We start from the raw sequence: 20913 nt of genomic DNA on the forward strand, positions 1-20913 counted from the left end.
CATTCTCAAACACGAAAACTCGTGGACTAGAACACCTCATGAGCCCTCCTGCAGGGAGGGACGGACAGAAGACAGGGAGGAAAGAAGGAAGGAAAAATGTCCAACAAGATTCAGTCAACCAAGTGATAAGTGGGAAAGCTGTGTTAAAAGGTAGTGCAGGGGGGCCAGCCCACGGGCGTGGCAGTTAAGTCCGTGCCTTCCGCTTCAGCGGCCCAGGGTTCGCAGGTTAGGATCCTGGGCACAGATGTACTCACCACTCATCAAGCCATGCTGGGCCGGCAACTCTATAATTGTGATACACAACTAGGTACTGGGGCTTTGGGCAGAAAAAAGAAAAAGAGGAAGACTGGCAACAGATGTTAGCACAGGGCCAATCTTCTCCAAAAAAAAGCAATGCAGCTTTACTCAGATATAATTCATGGACCACACAATTCACTCACGTAAAGCATACAATTCAATGGTGTCTAGCATATCCACAGAGACAGAGCCACGGAATTAATCAAAACGAAATGAACAGATCATTGCAGCGGTATTCACAACAGCCAAGACTTGGAAGCAGCCTAAGTGCCCATCAAGGGACGAATGGATAAAGAAGCTGTGGTATATATACACAATGGAATACTACTCAGCCATAAGAAACGATGAAATCCAGCCATTTGTGACAACATGGATGGACATTGAGGGTATAATGCAAAGTGAAATAAGTCAGAGGGAGAAGGCCAAATACCATATGATCTCACTCATAAGTAGTAGATAATAACAACAACAAACAAACACATAGGGACAGAGATTGGATTGGTGGTTACCAGAGGGGAAGGGGGGAGGGAGGAGGGTGAAAGGGATAATTCGGTACATGTGTGTGGTGATGGGTTGTAATTAGCATTTTGGTGGTGAACATGATGTAATCTATGCAGAAATAGAAGTATAATGATGTACACCTGAAATTTTTACAATGTTATAAACCAATGTTACTGCAGTAAACAAAAAATTTTAAAAAAATAAAAAAAATAAAAAATAAAAAAAATTAAAAAAAAACGAAATGAACAGAGAAGCAGTAGTGGATAAGAAAACCAGTGCACAGAATTCATTTAAATGTTTTAAATATAAGAAATAAAACTAGGAAATTAAAGTTACTGAAGAAAATTTATAATAAATTTTAACAACAAAAGCCAACAAAAATTGGGAAGGAAGAAGGGGAGAGGAGGTGAGAGGAAGTATATTAATCCTCTTACTGTTCACTGGAGAGAGAGAATATCTCTAATCTAAATTTGCAATGTGAAATTTTAAAAAAAACAAGTATGTCAACCTCCTAATGGCTTTCATAATCTTAAAGAGCTCTCACAGGAATTAATATCCCTGGTAATGAAAAAAGTTTTATCTGAAATTCAGTAATAATTCCTTCAGGTTCACTTCAGCTTTTGTTATTGTTAAATTTGAGTAAAACTAAATACTTTTAAAAAGTATGTAAAGTATGATGGCACTTATACATTTCTATCTGCACATGTGCATAGACAGGTGTCTAGAATGATGGTTTTCAGTTGTCAACCCTCATTATTTCTGCCTAGTGGGATTGTAGGCGATTTGTTGCTTTTCTTTGCACTTTTCCATATGACTTGAATGTTTTATAGTGATCGTGTATCATTTGCACAAAAACAATGTAAAAAGATAAAATTAAATTCTCTGCATTTCTCCATATCTCATTCTACTTTTGACCCTAATCAACTTGTTCATCTTTCCAAAATCTGGGTTTTTTTTATTTATTAGTTATAAGACAATCAACAGTTTTATATTGTTTTGTTTTACATTACTAGGTAAGGTTTAATGGAAGATGAATGATTTTATTTAGTTATCTAGCTTTCCCCAGGTGTACTTAATTAGGGGTGACTAGGATGATCCTTATTTATTAGAACGACAACAATTTTTGTTAAGTTTCTCAGCAGTTTATTATTAAAATGCTAAGTTCTAGCATCTGTATCAGTGTCTCTCTCTATATGTACGTGTGTGTGTATATATATATATATATATATGAGCCTAACACTGATAACAATAACAACACATATCTATCATCTGACCATCCACTATGTTCCAGAACTCCACTACAAGTTTTACATTTGTTAACCAATCCCCGCAAACCTATGCCTTACATACTCCTATTTTATGGATGAGAAAAAAATCCAAGAAAGGTACCTTCACTTCCCAACACTACACAGCTCCTAAGTTAATCAGATCAGACTCCTACATCCATGCTTTTCCCAGCACAGTGGTGTTTTCTCAGCACGCCGCTTTGCACACGGGAAGCACACAGTAACTGTTTTATTACTAAACCAGCAAAGTAGACCTCAGATGCTTTGGACGAAGCTTTGCAATGAATTTTCTCAATTCCTCCAATTCCCAAAATACCTGTTTCATAACTCAGGGAAGCAGGCTCTCCTAACATCTGAAATGAGATTCGAAGACAGCTTCACCCTGCGCCTTACTTTACAGACCCCTAATTACACAGCAATGGGAAAGGGGCCGGCTGCCCCTGCAAGCACATGATGAGTCATGCCCACCACAGGGGAAGCGGAGTTCAATGTCGAAATTTAAAATTTTTAAAAACTAGTTAATTTTTAAATTTTAGTTGGAAAGGCAGTTAAAATATAAGTGATTCCCTCTTTCAAATTCAAAGTTTTAAATTTTAAACTTCTAACTCATTTTTAACATTAACTTGGACGCTTATTCAACTCCCTGTTTTTGAATTCCATGAAGTGTTTAACTTTTGCACCATCCACCTTTCCAGCCTCATCCGCTCGTATTTTTGACCGCAGGATTACCCAACTACTTGTGGTTTCCAGAACATACCATGTGGTTTCATGCCTCTATACCTTTCGCCCATAATGTTCCCTCAGTCTAGAATGTACTTTATTCCTACTTTCAAAATTTAGCTCTCAGTGTCACCTTCTCCAGGAAGCCTTCCTAGTAGCTGCCTCCCTAACCCCAAAAATAGGGTCTGTCACTTTCTCCCTGTGCTATCTCTCACCTTTCACCCCCTCACCTGGTGCTCCCAAGATCTGACACTGCAACTGTTTATGCAGCACCGGCTCCTCCTGGACCATGAGGTCAGGAAGTGTGCGAATCCCTTCTTAGATGGACCAATGCCAAGCTCCTGGGGACACATAAAAAATCTATACTCAATATGTTTTTTGATCTCTGAACCAAGTTTTTCTAGAGTATGCTCAAATATCTGTATCCATGTGTTTTCCATATGGCCCCTCATGCTTACACGTTAAAATCTGGTCATTCTCTGAAAACACAAACTGAACAAACAAAATCAGGATTGTCTACTACATTAAGATTGTCCCTCACCCCAAGGCAGCAGTCAGAGCAATCAGAGGAAAGCCACCAGAAATGGACACAGAGGAAGGGTCTCAGACGAATTCAACCAAATGAAGAAGGCAAGAGCCCGAGGCTTCACCCGTTTTTCAGTCGGATACTCTGAGCTCACAGTCACACCAAGGCACTGAACCTAGGAAAAGTCACGGGATAAAAAAGCAAGGTCTTATGGTTTGGACGTAAATCAAGACACCGAAGATGACCTCACTGCCTACGGCAGCACAGGCCAAATCACCACCAGATCCTAAGTGCCCAGAGGGCCGGGTCCTGCCCTCTCTGGGGTGCTCTGCTGTGGTGTCTGGGCAGTGCCCGGCACAGCTGGTGCTCAACGAACACTCAGCTGTAGGAAAAATTATGAATACTCACAAACAAAAGAAATTTGCACAACCTCCTGGGACCATTAACACAGGGGTTGCAATAGCTTTAATGGAATCAATAGCTAGATATAAAGTCTGAACAGGCCACGCACTTTGGATGACGCGTGTTGTAAGATGGGACTGCACTGAACTTCCTCACATGTCACCAAAATGGCTCTTCATAACCTAACCCCACTGAGGAACGGTCTTTCCTATGTAACTCCACCAACATTGCTCTGGTTAGAAAGCTATTACCTGGTCCTATTTAAAGTAGATACAATATTTCTTTTTGCCCACCTTTCCTGGTGAATCATTTGTTCTCCTTCAGTACACTACTCAATTTGAAATTGATGACATGTCTACAAATCATTTCATTTAAGAATATCCGAATACTTAACAACCATGTTAAGAAGTATAACCAAACATGGGTCTCGAGTTTTATAATTCCTTCTTCCAAGATGATAAAAAAAATGTCGTCTGTTTTAAAACACAAAGATGTACCATTTCAGAGAAGACTATTATGGCTATAGGGCTGTAAGAGTAATTTTTTTAATCAACCAAACCTAGCAAATAGTTGTTGATCCTTCATGAAACCCAAACATATAATAAACAGATCCTTGATCAAACTCTACCCTCAAAGCACCAAAATAATAATAATAATAATGTGCCCACAAAGAAAATGAGCAGAACAACATTCATTTAAGGGCTGCTATCCAAACTGTCCCCTCAAACAAGAACTTTGGATGCAGAAAAAAAACAACTGTCAGACATATTTACATTGTCTTGGGGTAGGGATGCCGTCTCCAGGAATGTGGCACCAAGACTAATCGATACACACACCCATCTTTGTTCACGCTGTCATTTTCACCAAGAATACCATTCCATACTTGTGAAATCTCTCCTCTTACCTCCCAGCACACAGACGCCATCTCACCCGCACCAGGGCTGGCTGGAGACATGTCTTCCCCTCCTCCGTCACTAGGAGCACCTTGACAAGCTCACTCTACCTCTACACACTCTCTCTCCGATATATTCTTCCTCCTTTTTTCTTCACTGCCACTATCCCAGTGCAAAGTCAGCCATACCTGTACTTTATTCACTTTATAAATACCCAGGACATAATTGTTATTTCACCCATTAGGTATGCATAATAAATGTTTGTTGAACGAAAAGTGCTACAGTGAGAGGCAAGTCATGAATGCGTCAAGAAGGACAAGGCTTGTGAGGCACCAAAGGTTCTGATGGCTCAGTCCACGCCTGGCGGGCGTGAAAGCTGCCACAGCAGCCGCGAAGAGTCCCATCAATTCTGTAACTACTCTCCATTCGCTGGGAATCACCCCAACTGCTTCAAACCTTACATACAAGGTATCAGAGTATACATCCTTGCCTCAAGAATGATCTAAGATCAAAGGTTATCTGACAATACTTTTGCAAGACTAAACACTTGAAGGTAAATAGGTAAGATAACATGTTATCCTCTTACACACATATGCACACACGCAAACACACAAAACGGAGGAGAGAGAAAGTGTGATTCTTTTTCTTTCCAAATAGAATATCTTCAGTGACCTTCCAAACAAACCTATTATACATTTTATTTTTGAAGCATACCCTACATTCACAAGGGCAACAGAAAAAAATTGCCCTTGGCATTTCTTAAAAGATGTGATTCAAAAGATCTGTGACTGCCAGCTTTTTTTCTGTAGGCATATGTTGCCCAGTGGGATGTAACACTCTTCAGAGGTCTGATTCAGAAAGAAAAATACCAAGAGGATAAGGTCAGAGCAGTTACGTGCCAGTCCGGTAGTACGGTAAAACACATTCGCGAAATCAGGACGAGATCCCCAGCTCCTGCATCTGAAGCTCGTTTCCCAGCATCCACCTTCCACTTGGATGCCACGGGTTCTGAGGGAGCTTGTTCCCTGGAATATCTCAGGTCTGAGGTCATTGAACTCTCCGGGAAAACAAACACACCAGACACTGCACTCATTCAAAAAGCTCTGATTTCTGCTAAAAAAAAAAAAAGCCAGAATCACCCACAGAAAGTACCAGGTCAACACCGCCCAGACGAAACCAGTGGACACACACCCACAGACCGAGGGATGACACCCGTTCTGACGGTATCTTTATCTCGACTGAAAAGGCTTAAATTATATTCCACTTATAATTCCAAAATTTAAGGCTGCTTTCTCTGAAACCAAACTTTGACAACAAATTCAAAATATTTTGATACCTACACCTAAAATCACCTGGCAGACAATTCCGTTACACGTTGCTACCAGGAGACAAATTAGTACCGAGTTTGAGAATTTGCAGGTTATGGTTTAAATGCACAGATCGGCAGACAAGTCTAGAAATGAGAAAAATCTCTTACTAACACACCTCCGTACTGGCCTCACCTCACTGCCGGCCCTCTTTTAAAAAGTGAAGAATTTGTATTTGTTAAAGAGCTGGTTATTGTTCCCTAATTACCATTTCACCTTAAGATTACCTCGTAAGCAGTAAATACCCTCTCCGTGAAACTAAACACAGTTTTATAACAAAACAAGAAGGCTTGTGCATTACACACCTTTGGTAGAATATCTGTCTTAAAAATTAAATAAAACTATTTTTAGAAAACTGCTCTTACACATTAAACTTCCAAGGAAATTAAAAAAAAGAAAAAAAGAGGAGGAAAAAAACCACACATATATACAAAGACATAAAAGAGTGTTTCTTACCCTACTGGAAAGTACTGGGAACGCGAGGAAGTGCTGATCTATCTTTAGCAAGGGCTTAGCTGAGCAAATACAGAGCACGCACCACCCATCTACCCGCTAGGCGTTCCCTGGGCTTGAATCATGGACCAAGATGCTGCGTCATCTCTCATCCAGAATTCTTTTCTTGACCTTCCCGCATGAATCACCTTTAGCACACTCAACAGGCACGTCCTCCGCAGGGCACGTGCCCTGTGACAGAAGGAGTTCAAAGCTGAGCACAGAACTCGGCTTTCCTGACACTCCTCACTTAGCCCAATGGATTTATTCTGGAGCTTTAAAGAAAAATCACAGAACGTGACCAGATGAGTTTTCAAGGAGAAAGGTACAAACTAAACTCGTGAGGAGACTGACGGACTTTACTAAAACCAGGCCTGTGATGTAAGAGCACTTCAGTTGTTCACTCTGAAGGGGAAAGTTACGGCAAAGCAAAGCGTTGAAAAGATAGATAAAACATTCCATAACTGAACTTATTCAACTTCGCAGGGCTAAATATTTTTAAATCTACTTTTCAACTTAACACTTAATGTAGTTACCAAAAAAAAAAAGTTCAGAACCTGCACATCACATGGACAAATGATAACACAGTCTCCTACTGTACGGCACTTACTATACGACAAGCATTCTCCTAAGCACTTCGCACACACTCACTCCATCCTTACAACCCTTTTCTAATCCCTGTTTTCCATGAGGAATAAAATGCACAGAAAGGTACGGTAACTTGCCCCGGGTCACACCCACAGCCGGTAAACGGCAGAGCTGGGATTCCAACAGGCGGTCAGGCGCGAACTGGGGTGGTTACTACACCAACCACCTTTCCCAAGGAGTTTAACATAGATGATCCTTTTTTTAAACAATTTTTAAGTTTACTAAAACTGCACAAGTTCATTTTACAGGGTAAGAAGCCTCCCAATTAAAGAATCTAAACTAGAGCAGTTACTGTGAGGTGGTGGCACAGCCAAAGTTTACCGGTCATGACAAACACCCACACAGAAGTACTGGGGGCTCACTTTTGTGAGCTAAATGTTTAGAGTCTGGAGAAATTAACACAGCTGGAGAAGGGCAGGGAAGATGATGACCGCCGGGAAGCTCCAAAGCTCGGGAGGCATAAGAGAAAACCCCAGGGCTGTAGTACCAACACCAGACTCCTGCCACTCCAGACATCACAACTCCTGCCAATTCTCCTCAATCCCTTCCTTCACGAAGGGCGCCTCCTCCCCGTCCCACTGCTACTGTTCACATTCAGGCCTTCAACAAACCTTGGTCCAGTTATTCTAACAATCTCTTATGAGGCTTCCAGTCACCACCTCCTCCCTACCACAGCACCTCATCTCTCCTCCACTAAGAGAGTAGTCTTTCTGAGACACAAACCCATCTGATCATGCTATGCCTCTACTTAACAACTCTTCAATGGTCCCTCAAGCCAACAATTTCCAGTTCCACCATCTTTGTATAGAATCAAAAGCTGTCCACCCCAGGATTTCCCCTGCCTCCCTCTGTTGGCAGGCCCAAGAAAATACTCGGCTAGGTCATTCCTCTCTTGTCCAGTTCACACCACCGCTCTGCTGAAAAAATCTGCCTTCCCAACTCCTATTCATCAACTTGCAGAACAACTCTCCATTCATCTCTTTTTCCATGAAGTTGTTCCAATCCCTCCGCCCACCAAGAGAACAGATAACTTTCTACTTTGTGTCCTCAGGGTACCACGTATATATGATTCTATTATACAGTTAGTACCTAATTTTTTACACACCTGACTCCTCTACTGTGATATAAGCCCCATTAAAGAACAGGGACAGTGTGTTGCCATTTTATCAACAGCACCTAACTGGTTCAGACACACAGTAGGAGCTTTCATCATTATTGCCTAATGAATAAACGCATATCTTCCACAGGCCTGTGTAGCCTTTCTCTCAACAAAAGTTTTCAATTCAGTCTGTTGGTTCCCTCCAGCCCCATGAGGACATAGTTTCAAATTTGTTTAATGGAAGGCATTCTAGAAGGATATGGTCTACTTTATCGTCAACTTTCAGAACACCTACAAAGTGAGGAATATGTGTTGAAGAGTAGAATTCACAAACAATGCTCTATAGAACAATCCTGGAGGTTCTCCGTGGGTGTTAGAGATAGGGTCAGAGAGTCTGTGATCAAATAAATTCAGAAAATGTCTCATGATGTCTCCTTCTATGAAGAGTCAAGTCATACTATCATATTAAAGGTTCAGTAAAATCCTGAAGTAAAGGAAAGTGGTTAACTTAGGCACTTACTAACTTCGAGCAGGTACTGAATCCTACTTTGCCTCGGTTATCTATTAAATGGAGATAACAGTGTCTACTTCATATGGTTGTTGTAGGGATTGAATGAGATAATAAACATCAAGTGTTTAGAATAATGCTTGGCACACAGTAAGTGCTCAATAAATGCTATCAACGTTTAGTATTTAAACTGGCATTTTCTAAACCTATTTGGCCACAAAGTCTGTTTTCTTGTTTAGAAATTACTAACATTGTACACAACTCACTTTGAGAAACGCTGACATAGAATAAACACTCCACCATGTTAGTCATTTTGGAGATTCATGGTTCCAGACTTTAAGAGAAATATAGGCAATCTGATAGTTTGAATGTCGGACAATTCCTCCGGCTTCTCTGTGGCTGGCAAACATCGAGGTTTCAACTGTCTCGCTTCCTGAGGCTTCAGTATCACCAAATTAAGATAGGAATGGGTGCACTGGGTGAACTAAGAAAACCGCTCTGCAGTGGAAAGAATTCTATTGTAGATAAATCTCGCTGTCTGCATTTTGTGTTCCTAGAAAGCAGTATGTTCACCAGGTTTCTACTTTCACTGCACCGAGGAATCTTGCTATTTAAGAGTAAGACAAAGAATCCACCAGTCTACTTTCTTCCTTTAATAAATCAAAAGATTTAAACTGGGCAAACTTAAAACAGAAGATTCTTAATTCCAGCTTCCTCGAGTACAAACTTGTACAATATTTTGTGTGTGAGCATCTGTATGCATTTTCCTGGGTGAAATATCACAGCTGTCATCAAGGGGTCCACAATGCCTAAAAAGTTTAGGAACCACTAACTGAGTGTTTAAATCAGGCCCCCGTATTATTTAAATACATATTAAAAATCAAATAGTATGAAAGGATATACATAGTAAAAGGTAAGGCTCTCTCCCAACCCTAATCCTTACTCAGAGCCGACCACTGGTAGCAGTTTTTTATATCCTCCCAAAAATAGCTCATGCATGTGTTTGTAAGCGTATATAGTAATATTATACTGCCCCTCCATTATTACACAAATAATATATGATCCACACTACACGGCACCTAGGTGTTTTCATTTGGCAGCCTGTCTTTGAGTTCTATCATATCAACACACAAGTACAGATGATTTATTAATGAACATACCAAAACTTAAGGCATCCCTATGATAGATCCTTAGGTTGTTACCAGGGTCTTGCTATTTACTAATAATGCTGAAAATAGACATCCTTGAAGATGTATCTTTAGGCAAGAAATCCAGCATGGAATTGCTGAATCAAAAAGTATAAAGACTGCTAAGCTGCCCCCACAAGGTTGCCCATTTACAATCTCAACAATACTTATTTCTTACACACTCAATAAAAGATTTTCAGATTTTCTATCTGTTAATCTGACAGGTGAAAAATGATTAACTTGCGTGGCCCATTATGAATAAAAGACCCTCTGATTTAAGATGAGTTATACTTATGAGGACTTAGTGGTGGAAACAAAAGGCAACGCCGAACCTGGAACCATAACAAGAGTTCACCAAGGTCTGGTGGTCAGTGGCTCTCGGGACTGTCGTCTGCAGAGGGGAATTAAAAGGCTTCACCACAGCAGGTCTCTGTCATGTTGACAAACTGCAACAGGCCTAAATAAATGACTGCAAGTTTAGAAAAAAACGTATTTTGCAATCTTTAAGAAACTAAGGGAGTGTGCAAGGAGACCATGACAAACCATTCACAGAAGTCCAGCTTACCCACAAGTTCAACTCACCGTCCAGGAGCCAGTGCTGGCTGCGCCGCATCTCCAGCTCTGACATCATGAGGCGGGTGATCACGTGATCTGGAACCAAGAGACCTTTCTCTATGTACTGCTTTGCCAGATCACCAACTTCTATTAAAAAGACAGGAAAAAGAGACACTCAAAAAAGCTTCAAAAACAACAAAAGCTTACCAACTCTCTTCTGACAGTTTCACCTTCTCTCCGACTCCTCCCTGTTGGTACGGGGGGAAAGATACAGGTAAATGTTTTTAGAGTAATTTTTTAAATTTTGGCTTCAATAATGGTGCCACTGTCTCCTATTTTCCCAAAGAATTACAAAAGCAGCTCTTGAAGATATGCACAGACAGAAAAACAAAAGGAAAATAGAAATCAGGCAAAGAGAAAATAAGAGCAGGAAACAAAGTCAGAGTCTGAAGGAGGATGGTGCACAAACCGCCAGGAAAGCAGTCCTGGGGACCTCCCGGAGGTGACCATCAGTGGTGCTGAGCCTCCTGGCAGTCATGATAACAAGGAAACGGAGTCAACCACCTGGTCCATGGTGTACAGAAGACTAAAGGAAGCTGAGAAGCACAACCATTCCTTAGAGACCAAAGGAAAAAAATTCCACTGGCCTTCTAGAAAAAAGGCTGGGTAATACAAACAACAGGTTTCTTTCTCTTCATGAGCCTCAATACAAGCAGACGGCACCTTGCCGACGCAGTTGTAAAGGGAACTCAGTGTTATTAGTGGAATGCCAAGTTCATAAAAGGATGTGAATTTAAAAATACATATTTTTTTCAGAGAAAAAATGCTTCTATCCTAATTTAAAATAACAATTTCTAATGTGTGGAAATTGTGAGTTGGGCTCAGCAGAACAAATTGTCAGTTTAAATCTGTTAAATTTCTAGGAACTGAATATTTTTTCTAACGAAGACGAAGTCCTCTGCTCTCCAAGGAACTGATAATGAACCAGTAAGAACTACACTCTCTACAGGCCAATTAAGTTTTTATAAAAACATAAAACAGAATTATATTACTGGAAAAAAGCTCAAGAATCATTTTGCTCCCACCTTCACCCTGAATTTAAGGTAGAACCTTTCCTTCCCCAGACAGTCTACACTCCTAACTTCTTCAACACTGAAATGTGGGCTGTGAAGAGCTCTCTATCACCCCATCACCACTACTGGACAACAAGCTCCAAGTCAGGCCCAAGGATGCAGATTCAGTAACAGGCTGCAAGAAAGAGAACACAAAAGACAATCACACTCCTGAATGTGGCTAAACATGAACGGGAACAAAACACGGTCATTCCAGAAGTATTTACTGATGGCACACTATATCACAGGCAGTATTCCACAAATGTAGCAGTGAAGAAGATCGCAGCTTACTGATATTTAAGCAGTATTACTTTTCATAAGAGCAACAGTAACAATCACTAACTGAGTACATACTAGGTCCCAGGCACTGTGCTTTAAGCACATCATACGTCATTTCATTTAACCCTCACAAGATCCTACCTTCAGATAGGAGATAACACCCATATTTTTTATGCCAGCTCTAATGAGAAATAATTCACACACCACAACATTCACCATGTTCAAATGTACAACTCAGGGGTTTTCAATACGTTCTCAATGTTGTGCAACCATCACCACAAACTAATTCCATAACATTTTTATCACCTCCGAGAGAAACTCTGTACCCATTAGCAGTCATCCCCCCATTCCCTCCTCCCTCTTGCCCCTGACAACTACTAATCTGCTTTCTGTCTTCATAGATTTGCCTATTCTGCACATTTCATATAAACAGAATCACACAATATGTGGTATTTTGTGTCTGGTTTCTTTCACTTAGCATAAAGTTTTCAAGGTTCATCCATGTTGTACCATATATCAGTCCTTTATTCATTTTCATGGCTGAATATTATTATTCCATTGCATAGATACACCATATTTTGTTTATACACAACGTGAGTTAACAGGCATTTGGGTTGCTTCCATTTTTTGGCTATTATGAATAATGCTGCAATGAACATTTCATGTGCAAGTTTTGGTGTGAACATATGCTTTCAGTTCTCTTGGGTAATACCAGTATGGTATGTGTTTTTATATCTGAAAAATCACTGTCAGATAGTATGCTTGGAGTATCTGACAAGTTTGGTGCTGTCCTAGTCTGCAGTGGTCAGGCCAGCCCTAGAGCCCTGTTCTTAGAAACTTTGGCTCCCTACAGGGAATCTGCTTAGTTTTTCCCATCCACCAAACTTTAAGGTAAATATAAACAACAAATAAACATCTTCCAAGGTGAGAGACCAAGATGAACTGGCTCCAATTGTCCCATGAAGAAACAGTGAAAGAGTAGGAAATGTCTCATTTGGAAAGAAGATGACCACGAGAAGGATGTGATGACAATTTACCCATAACCTGACACTTGACTCATGGAAAAGGCATTATCTTATTCAATCCCCTGGGTTTAGAAACAGGACTAGTGGTGGGAATTACAAATGGACAGAAAAAGTTGCCTTAGGAAATGTCTGAAGGGAGACTCAAAGAGTGACTAGGAAGGGATGTTGTAGAGGGATTTTGCAAACTGGATTGGGGACTGGACCACATTACTGTTTCACGTCCCTTCAGATGGGGGACCTATGGTATTGGGATACATTTGGATTCACTAATGTAATGAAGAACAATATGCGAAAAGATGCCCCTAAGGCCTCTGAGTATCTGTTAAATGGCTCAATACGTACCTCCCGCTGACCCCCCAGACTTGCCATGTCCAGAATCACACCGTCCCTCCCACCCTGCTCTTGCCTTGGTGTTTCCCGCCTCAGTTAACAACGTGACTCTCCTCAGATGTCACCTAAGATTAAATAGCACTTGTCTTGATTTTCTCGACTTCTCCCATTCTTTATATCTAATTGAGCATGAAGTTCTTGAAATTCTACTTCCACAATGTCTCTTATACCCGAGGCAACCGATCAAAAATAAGAGTGCAGCAGTAACTTGTGAACAAACAAGAGCAAACTATGTGGATGGACGGCTGCAGGACAAGCCACGTCACCAAGAGGAGAGAAGGGCACAGGAACGGCCCTGGACTGCCATGTAATTACCATGAGTGGATGGCTTATCAGAAAGCAGACTAAGAAAGAGGGAGGGAGTGAGACTCCAAAACCTAGTTTACAAAGTCTTCATATAGCAAAGAAGAGACAACTGGCCAAAGAATCAACAGACTGATAAAGATCTCACAGCTAAGATCAAAGTGGGTCCTTCACCAACAGCAATCTTTGACCTGCTACAAAACCCAAAGAGTGCTTTTGGGTTCTTCTGCGCATCCATCAACCAAAAGAATAACTATATTACCTAAACAGTCAATTCTCAATTCTTAGTTTACTTCACTTCTCCGTAGCATTTGAGATGGCTCCTTTGCATAAATACAACAGCTACAGTGATCCTTTTAAAATGCAAGCCAACGTAATCCTCCTGTGACTTCCCATCTCACTGAGAGTACAAGCCGAAGTCCTCACCTGGCTACAAGGCCCTGTGGGATCAGGCCTCGTTCCCCGACCGCATCTTCCACTTCTCTCTTCACTGCCCACTCTATTCCAGCCACACCAGCCTCTTTGCAGTTTCCTGAAGATCGGGCATGTGCCCCCTTCAGGACCTGTGCATTCGCTGTTCCCTCTGCCAGGAACACTCTTTCCCCCAGAGTTGCACATGGATCAAGCCCTCACTTCAATCAGGCCTCTGATTAAGTATTACCTAAACAGGCCTTCTAGCCTGAGTAACACACCACAAGCACACACCCCATCACCCTCTAGTCTCGTCTCCTACTTTGCATTGTTTTCTACTGATGTATTTGTTAACTCGCTTTCTGCCTCCCCAACTAGAATATGATTAGCTCATTGAGAAAAAAGGAAATATTTTGTTCACTGCCATATCTTCAGTGCTTAGAATACAGTCTGGCATGTATTAGATGCTCCATAATGTTGCATGAATGAATGAATGAACACCTTAAAGATGATAGAGAATTTTCCCCCCTGGTAAAAATCAACCTGATTTTCCTGGACAGTTACCACAGAACCATTCTCCCAGATCAAATATGGCAGCCTCGCCAGATATCAACTTTTTCAAGAGAGATATGAGATGAAGTGTGATCAGTACTAGTTGAGATGGCCCTGTTAGGTTTCATAGCTCAGTCTTATATCTTCAGCATTTCAAACCACGGATAGAGATGAACCAGGTCGGTAAGCAAATGAGGAGAAGGAAACACCATGAGCCAATGTCGCAGAGGCACGGGGCTGCCGGGCATACCTGGAGGAACTTCAATGTGACATCTGAAGAAAAGCACACCATGAGAGACAGAGCTGGACAGGTAGAATAAGCAGGATGGACTTTGAAGGATTTAAAAAGAAACAGGTAGTTTTAGAAACGCCATTCCTCCAGCCAAGAGCAGCTACTTAATTTGCAAAGCGCCCAGCACAAAACGAAAATATGGAGCTTCCTTGTTCAAACATTACAAACCTCAAGATGGCAACAGCAGAGCGTTAAACTAAGTGCAGGGCCTTGTGTGAGTACACAGATCGCATGCCCACAGCAACGTGACATTTGGATGGAGTTGGCACGGTGGATGCAAAGGACACTGTGACAACAATCCAAGCATGAGACGAAGGCCTGCACCAAAGCAGAAGCAACCTTAGAAGACCTTCTGCCCCTTGAGAGAGTACCTTGGGCTAACCCAACGCAGACTGTGCAACTCCAAGTTTAAAATAACTCTGTGGAGGATTTCCAGAACCATCTCAACCCAATTTACGAATTAAGAGAAAGATCTAAGTGCAACATACTTTGCTGGCTATTTCTGGCAGCCTTAGCTCTTTCCCGGAGCAGGACAGACAACACGTCCTCTAATCCGATACCAAATCAAACTTCCACCACATCTCTCAGTCCCCACCATGAAAACCCTGAAAGGTCAACAGTCAGAGCAAAATGGACTCAACAAGGCATCTGCATCTGAAGGAAGACCTCACTGTGACAGCAAACTGAAATAAAACATGGGTCAGAAGACAGAGGCCTGTTCCAGAAAACTGGACCTTCATCTGCCCTTGTCAGCATGCTTGGAAGAGAATCAGTATCATTAAACGCTAATGCTAGCATGTTCGGATAAAACACATACCTGCTCCAATTTCTCAAGTTTAATTCCAAAGAAAGGCTGTGGACACACATACAATGTCTTACACAGCTTTTGCGTCCCTAGTGCGCACACACCTGTATGCAGATGCGCACACACACGTGCACAAATAATTCATAAATCACCAGGAAGCTTTCAAAAATAAACTCAATAAATTTAGAGTGCCAAAAATAGGCCAATAGATTTGTTAAGCTTCACAACAACCAAAAAGAAAATCCATCATGCGTTTATGAGATTGAACAGAACACAAATGATTCAGGCCACATTTGGAAAAATTTTCCTCAGAAAGGGAAAGATTAAGTGTCAGATTACAAAATGGTATATATTACAAAATCACGTGTGTATATGTATAGATATATATTGTCATCTTCAATGTTAAACATATTAGAAGAAAATCAATGGACTGCCTATTTTACAATATAAATTTCGTGGCAATGCATCTTAACAAACTATTTCATTCAATTACTACTAAATATAAATTAAAGTAGATATGATCTTGGTAACTGTGAGAAATAGATATTTTCAATTTCTAATCAGATCAGATAATATACAAGTTTTCAGAATTTAAGACTATCTATTAACTCACCTATTAAGTTGTGTATCTAAGATAATACCAAGCTTAAAAATTTAAGATAATACAGAACTTAAGACTACCTATTAAGTTGGTTGTCTCTCCAAAATTCATGCTTCCAGTTTATGGAAAAGATATTTTTATTGGCCTCAATTGTTTCACACTGAAGTTTACCAATTTCACATTAACAGACTGACACAGATGATTGTATTCAGGGCAGCAAATATGGCAAAAACATTGTCAGCTGCTCAAGGGGGGAGGATGTTGGACCCACGTTGTGAATTATCTTAAGACTGGCTAAAAAGAAAATATCTTTCTCCCAATAACTAGGAAAGCCAATTAAGCAACTAACATTTCTTTAGAAAAACCATGAGAACACACTCACTCACACACACACACACGGATATGCAGGAGGTACAAAATCCATTCTAGAGCCAGCCTACGTACTCAGGACAGCAGCTTAAACATTCCAGAGTCTGAATGACTTCCAAATAGAAATAAATCCAAAATGGGAAAGACAGATTACTGTCATGAAATCGGGGGGGAAACGGTTAGTTCTGTGTTAGTTTAGTGAAGTTAGGGTATGGTTGGTTTTGTGGTTTAAATACTCTCTGAATCCATAAATACTCATTTAGCTGATATTCACTGAGCATCTAGTCTGTGCCGGGCCCTGCACCAACCTGATCTGAGGCCTGTCCCAGAGCTGAGAGTCTAAAGGCTGGGACTGGGCGCTAACCCACCAAAACCTTTCAATAGCAACATTTTATGGAATTTTACTCTGTCGGGCAGAAAACTTCAACAGTCAGTAGTTATCACAATTAAGTTAGACAGGCCCTTACATTGCCAATGAAGCGCCATATAAATATATTACGAAATGGGAATAGATTATTGGTCATAGACTAAGTGAAAGCATTTGGTCAAACCCTGAATCTGCCAGCTAACTCACCCCTGACCACTGGAGAGTTATTCCTAAAATCCTAGTCCAGAGTTGCAGAGAGACAGCCAGGCTCCCTTGGTCTCTTGACGCTGGAGACAAAGAGATCTGTTTTAACAAAGGTGAGGCTTAAGACTTCAAGACAGTCAACTTCAGTCGAGTAAAATCCACGACTGAATGGTAGCCTGGTGGGATCAAACCTCAACCACTATTAATACTTTAAGCAAAGGCCAATGAGGTCCTTTTATCTGAATATTCCTCTTCTCTCTCCCTTTGTCAGACACTTTTTTCAATAAGTAACCCAGAAGGTGCCAGCATGAGTTCAACCAGCACCAGCGGGTTTTGTGGCACAGGCTCCAATCATCTGTGCAGTGACCCTGCCAGCATTCTACGAGAGACGGCCCCTTCTACCCCCAGTCCACCCCAATCACTCCACTCACTCAAAACTACAGGTGAGAATTCTCCCCGGGAACACACCACTATCCACCCAAATTTTCTGTGCATCTGCTACGTGCCAGGCACCAGGCAAGGCACTACGGATGCAAACACAAGAAGCACCCTAATGGGGACAGACCCACGGACAAAGCGTGAAACAGTGTCTGCTGCAGTTCCGCATGTAAGGAGCTGGGAAGTCGCCCCTCTGTCCTAACAAGTAAAAAGCTGAACAGACCAAAAAATCAATGACTCACCTTGGATCCATAAGAGAGGGGAGGACACAAGGCAAACAGCTGCCCGAAGACTGGAGGGACAGCAGCTCCCCGGAGCAAAAACCATCACAGGAACAGCACCGGGGGAGGACAACCTGAACTGTACTCAGTAGCTTCCTCCAACACTATTCCACCACACCTCACAACCTCCTGCCACCGTCTCCACCCTGAGCCAGAGAGGGCCAAGCCCCACGCCTGATCGTGCCGCACTCCTGCTTAGAACGCCTCGGTGGGTTCTACTGTCCATTCAGTGGCTTCCAAGCCCCTCCAAGATCCGGCCCCTGCCCACCTCAGCTGCCTCGTGGTTCTTCACCCTTCACGCGCCTGCTCCCGCCCCACTCCATCTCCTCTCTCCAGCCCCGGGTCTTTCTTCTCTCAGCTCTCCTGAATGAGCTTAGGTCCCCTGTATATGCTCCACGGCCTCGCGTCTTCCCACCCTGCACACTCATCACACTTGTATTTTATTTCTCGTGCCAGTCATCCCCCACACACAACACGGATCATGTCTGTCTCGTCCACCAGTGTCTCTGATGCACCGTGAACGGGTCCTGATATAAAGCAGATGTTCAAGATGCTCTTGAAGACTGACTATCTTTTCCACTCCACTCATTCCCTAGAGGACCAGGGCTAACTGAATCTTTCGGAACAGAGGTAGCTACCCATGACAGAACCAACCACCCAGATCTGTGCACAAACACTTCAACAACGAATCTCCGTGCAAGATTAAGAATTTACACTGGGATATTTCTTTCCCAGTTAGGACGTCCACGCTCTGTTCAGTTGCAAAGAGATATCAAAAACAACTACGCGGAAGTTGTCGTAAGTGAAGTTCCCTGACCTTGCTGTCACAACGCAGGCATTCATAGAAAATCTTTACTGAGCAACTAGGCTATGGCCCGTTTCCCTACGTGTCAGGGAAACAACAGGGGGAGCATCCAAGTTATCTGTTACACGCTTCTGACGGCTTGGCCAGGCATCAAACCGTTGACAACTTCGCCTATTTCAAAACAAAGTCAAGTTCTAAGAATGGTCTCCTATCTTTTCCCGGCAAGATCCAGAAATAAAAATAAAGAAGGTCTAATTTTATGTTTTTTTAACCTAAAGAATCTACCCACTTTTACAAAAGTCTAAAACAGATAAAATTAAACTCGTGCATTCCTCAAAGTACTACTGAGGGATACATTGATATATACGGCAAAAGTATAATAATTACCAGTGGCAGGAGGGCATTTGCGGCAGTGGACACAAGGCCTGTGGGGCTTCCAGGGGCCTGGGAAGGTTCTCCCTGAGTCTGAGTGGTGGGGACACAACTGTTACCCTTGAAAACATAAGCACCCTACATATCCTTGTTTGCTCTGACTGCCTATAAAGTGAGGGCAAACTGGATACAGAAGACAGAGTTGGACAAATGTCCACAAGGCAGCCAATTCCCAAGATGCCTGGCGAAGTCACCAGAAACAGATAACTACTCACGTTCTTTTCATCGTTTCAGCTAGAAAATGCTGAGAGGGAACGATCCCGTGAGAGAGCGTGACTCCCTCACACAGCTGTGCAGAACCAGGAGAAACCACTGCCCACCCCCAGGACCGTCCCCTGCTCCAAAGCATCATCAAGAATGCCGACACACACACGCACACACATGCACACACACCCCCCACACACACGAGACACGGTCAAAAATGAACTGCAGCTTTGTGATTCTGCAAACTACAAGTTCTTTATCCCCCTACTCATAAGAATATTTTGGCACTGAAGCAGTTACTTGAAAAAAAATAAAAACTTCATTCGATAAGCTGTTTATCCTTGATATCACTTTGATGAATCTCTTCTAGTAAGAAAATAAGCTTTAAAAATATCTTGATTAAGAAATAGATATCAGGCCGGCCCCCTGGCTTAGCGGTTGAGTGCGCGCGCTCCACTGTTAGTGGCCCGGGTTCAGATCCCGGGCGCGCACCAACGCACCGCTTCTCCGGCCATGCTGAGGCCGCGTCCCACATACAGCAACTAGAAGGATGTGCAGCTATGACATACAACTATCTAGTGGGGCTTTGGGGAGAAAAAAAGGAGGAGGATTGGCAATAGATGTTAGCTCAGAGACGGTCTTCCTCAGCAAAAAGAGGAGGATTAGCACGGATGTTAGCTCAGGGCTGATCTTCCTCAAAAAAAAAAAAAAAATAGATATCAAGTCCTTTAGAGGCAGAAATTATGGAAGCAACTGATAAATTTAAGGCATTTTGGCACCTCACTCTCACGACTCATTTCAGATGTCCAGTATCCACCCTTCAGCTGGCCTTGCTCAAAGGCAGGCTCCCTTCCTTCCACGTCTACACCTAAAAGACTTAAAATGGTTTTAAGTCACTCCCTGACAACTGGCTGTTGGAGGCTATGAAGAACATTCTGAACCTGGTGTGATGGTCAAGAGTGTACACTGCAGAGCCGGACTGCTGGGTTCAAATCCTGACACTGCCACTTGAAGGTAACGACTTTGGTCACATCGTGTGTTTGTGCCTCAGTTTCTTCATCTATAAAATGGGAACAGGGTTGTTTTGAAAGTTGTACGTGATTAATGTTATAGGACTTGGAATAATGCCTCTTTGCAAATTTCATTCGAGAACGTGGAGATAATAAGTATGTGCTCCAATATACCAGGTGTTGTTCTAAGCAGTTTATGCACAAGAATCTATTTAATCATCATAAATATCTATAAGGTCAGCACTATTATTTTCCTCATTTCATAAACAGGTAAACTGAAACACAGAGAGGTTAAGTAACTTGCCCAAAGTAACTCAGCTAATAAGTGGCAGAGCCGGGACTCAAACTCCAGCAGGCTGGCCCCAGAGTCCATTTTCTTAACCACTATACTACACTGCCTCTCAGTGTTGGGAGCATTTCCTTGAACAGAAGCACTGTGAGTATCAGAGTACATTCTTCTGGAAAGGCGAAGCCAGCCCCTGGAGGAAAGGGACAGAAGCATAGTAGGAACTGAGCGTCTTTGTGCACTCCGGCAAAGCCTGCCCACTCAGG

General features: G+C 42.1%; 1 protein-coding gene across 7 annotated transcripts in view; it reads right to left on the minus strand.

Annotated features, from left to right (window-relative positions):
* The window catches only part of AK4 (adenylate kinase 4), an 87583-nt gene that overhangs the window by 41054 nt on the left and 25616 nt on the right, over window positions 1-20913 (minus strand). For 5 of the 7 annotated variants that reach the window (XM_087449401.1, XM_087449406.1, XM_087449384.1 and 2 more), the window contains exon 2: window positions 10509-10628. The exons of the other annotated variants lie outside the window; for them this stretch is intronic. In XM_087449401.1, the coding sequence (XP_087305527.1) occupies window positions 10509-10628 (120 nt within the window). The remainder of the gene's footprint in view (window positions 1-10508; window positions 10629-20913) is intronic. 7 annotated transcript variants of the gene reach the window in all.

This window comes from Ceratotherium simum, chromosome 2, assembly GCF_057802395.1.
Source record: "Ceratotherium simum simum isolate JZ-2026a chromosome 2, ASM5780239v1, whole genome shotgun sequence".
Classification (NCBI taxonomy): Eukaryota; Metazoa; Chordata; class Mammalia; order Perissodactyla; family Rhinocerotidae; genus Ceratotherium; species Ceratotherium simum.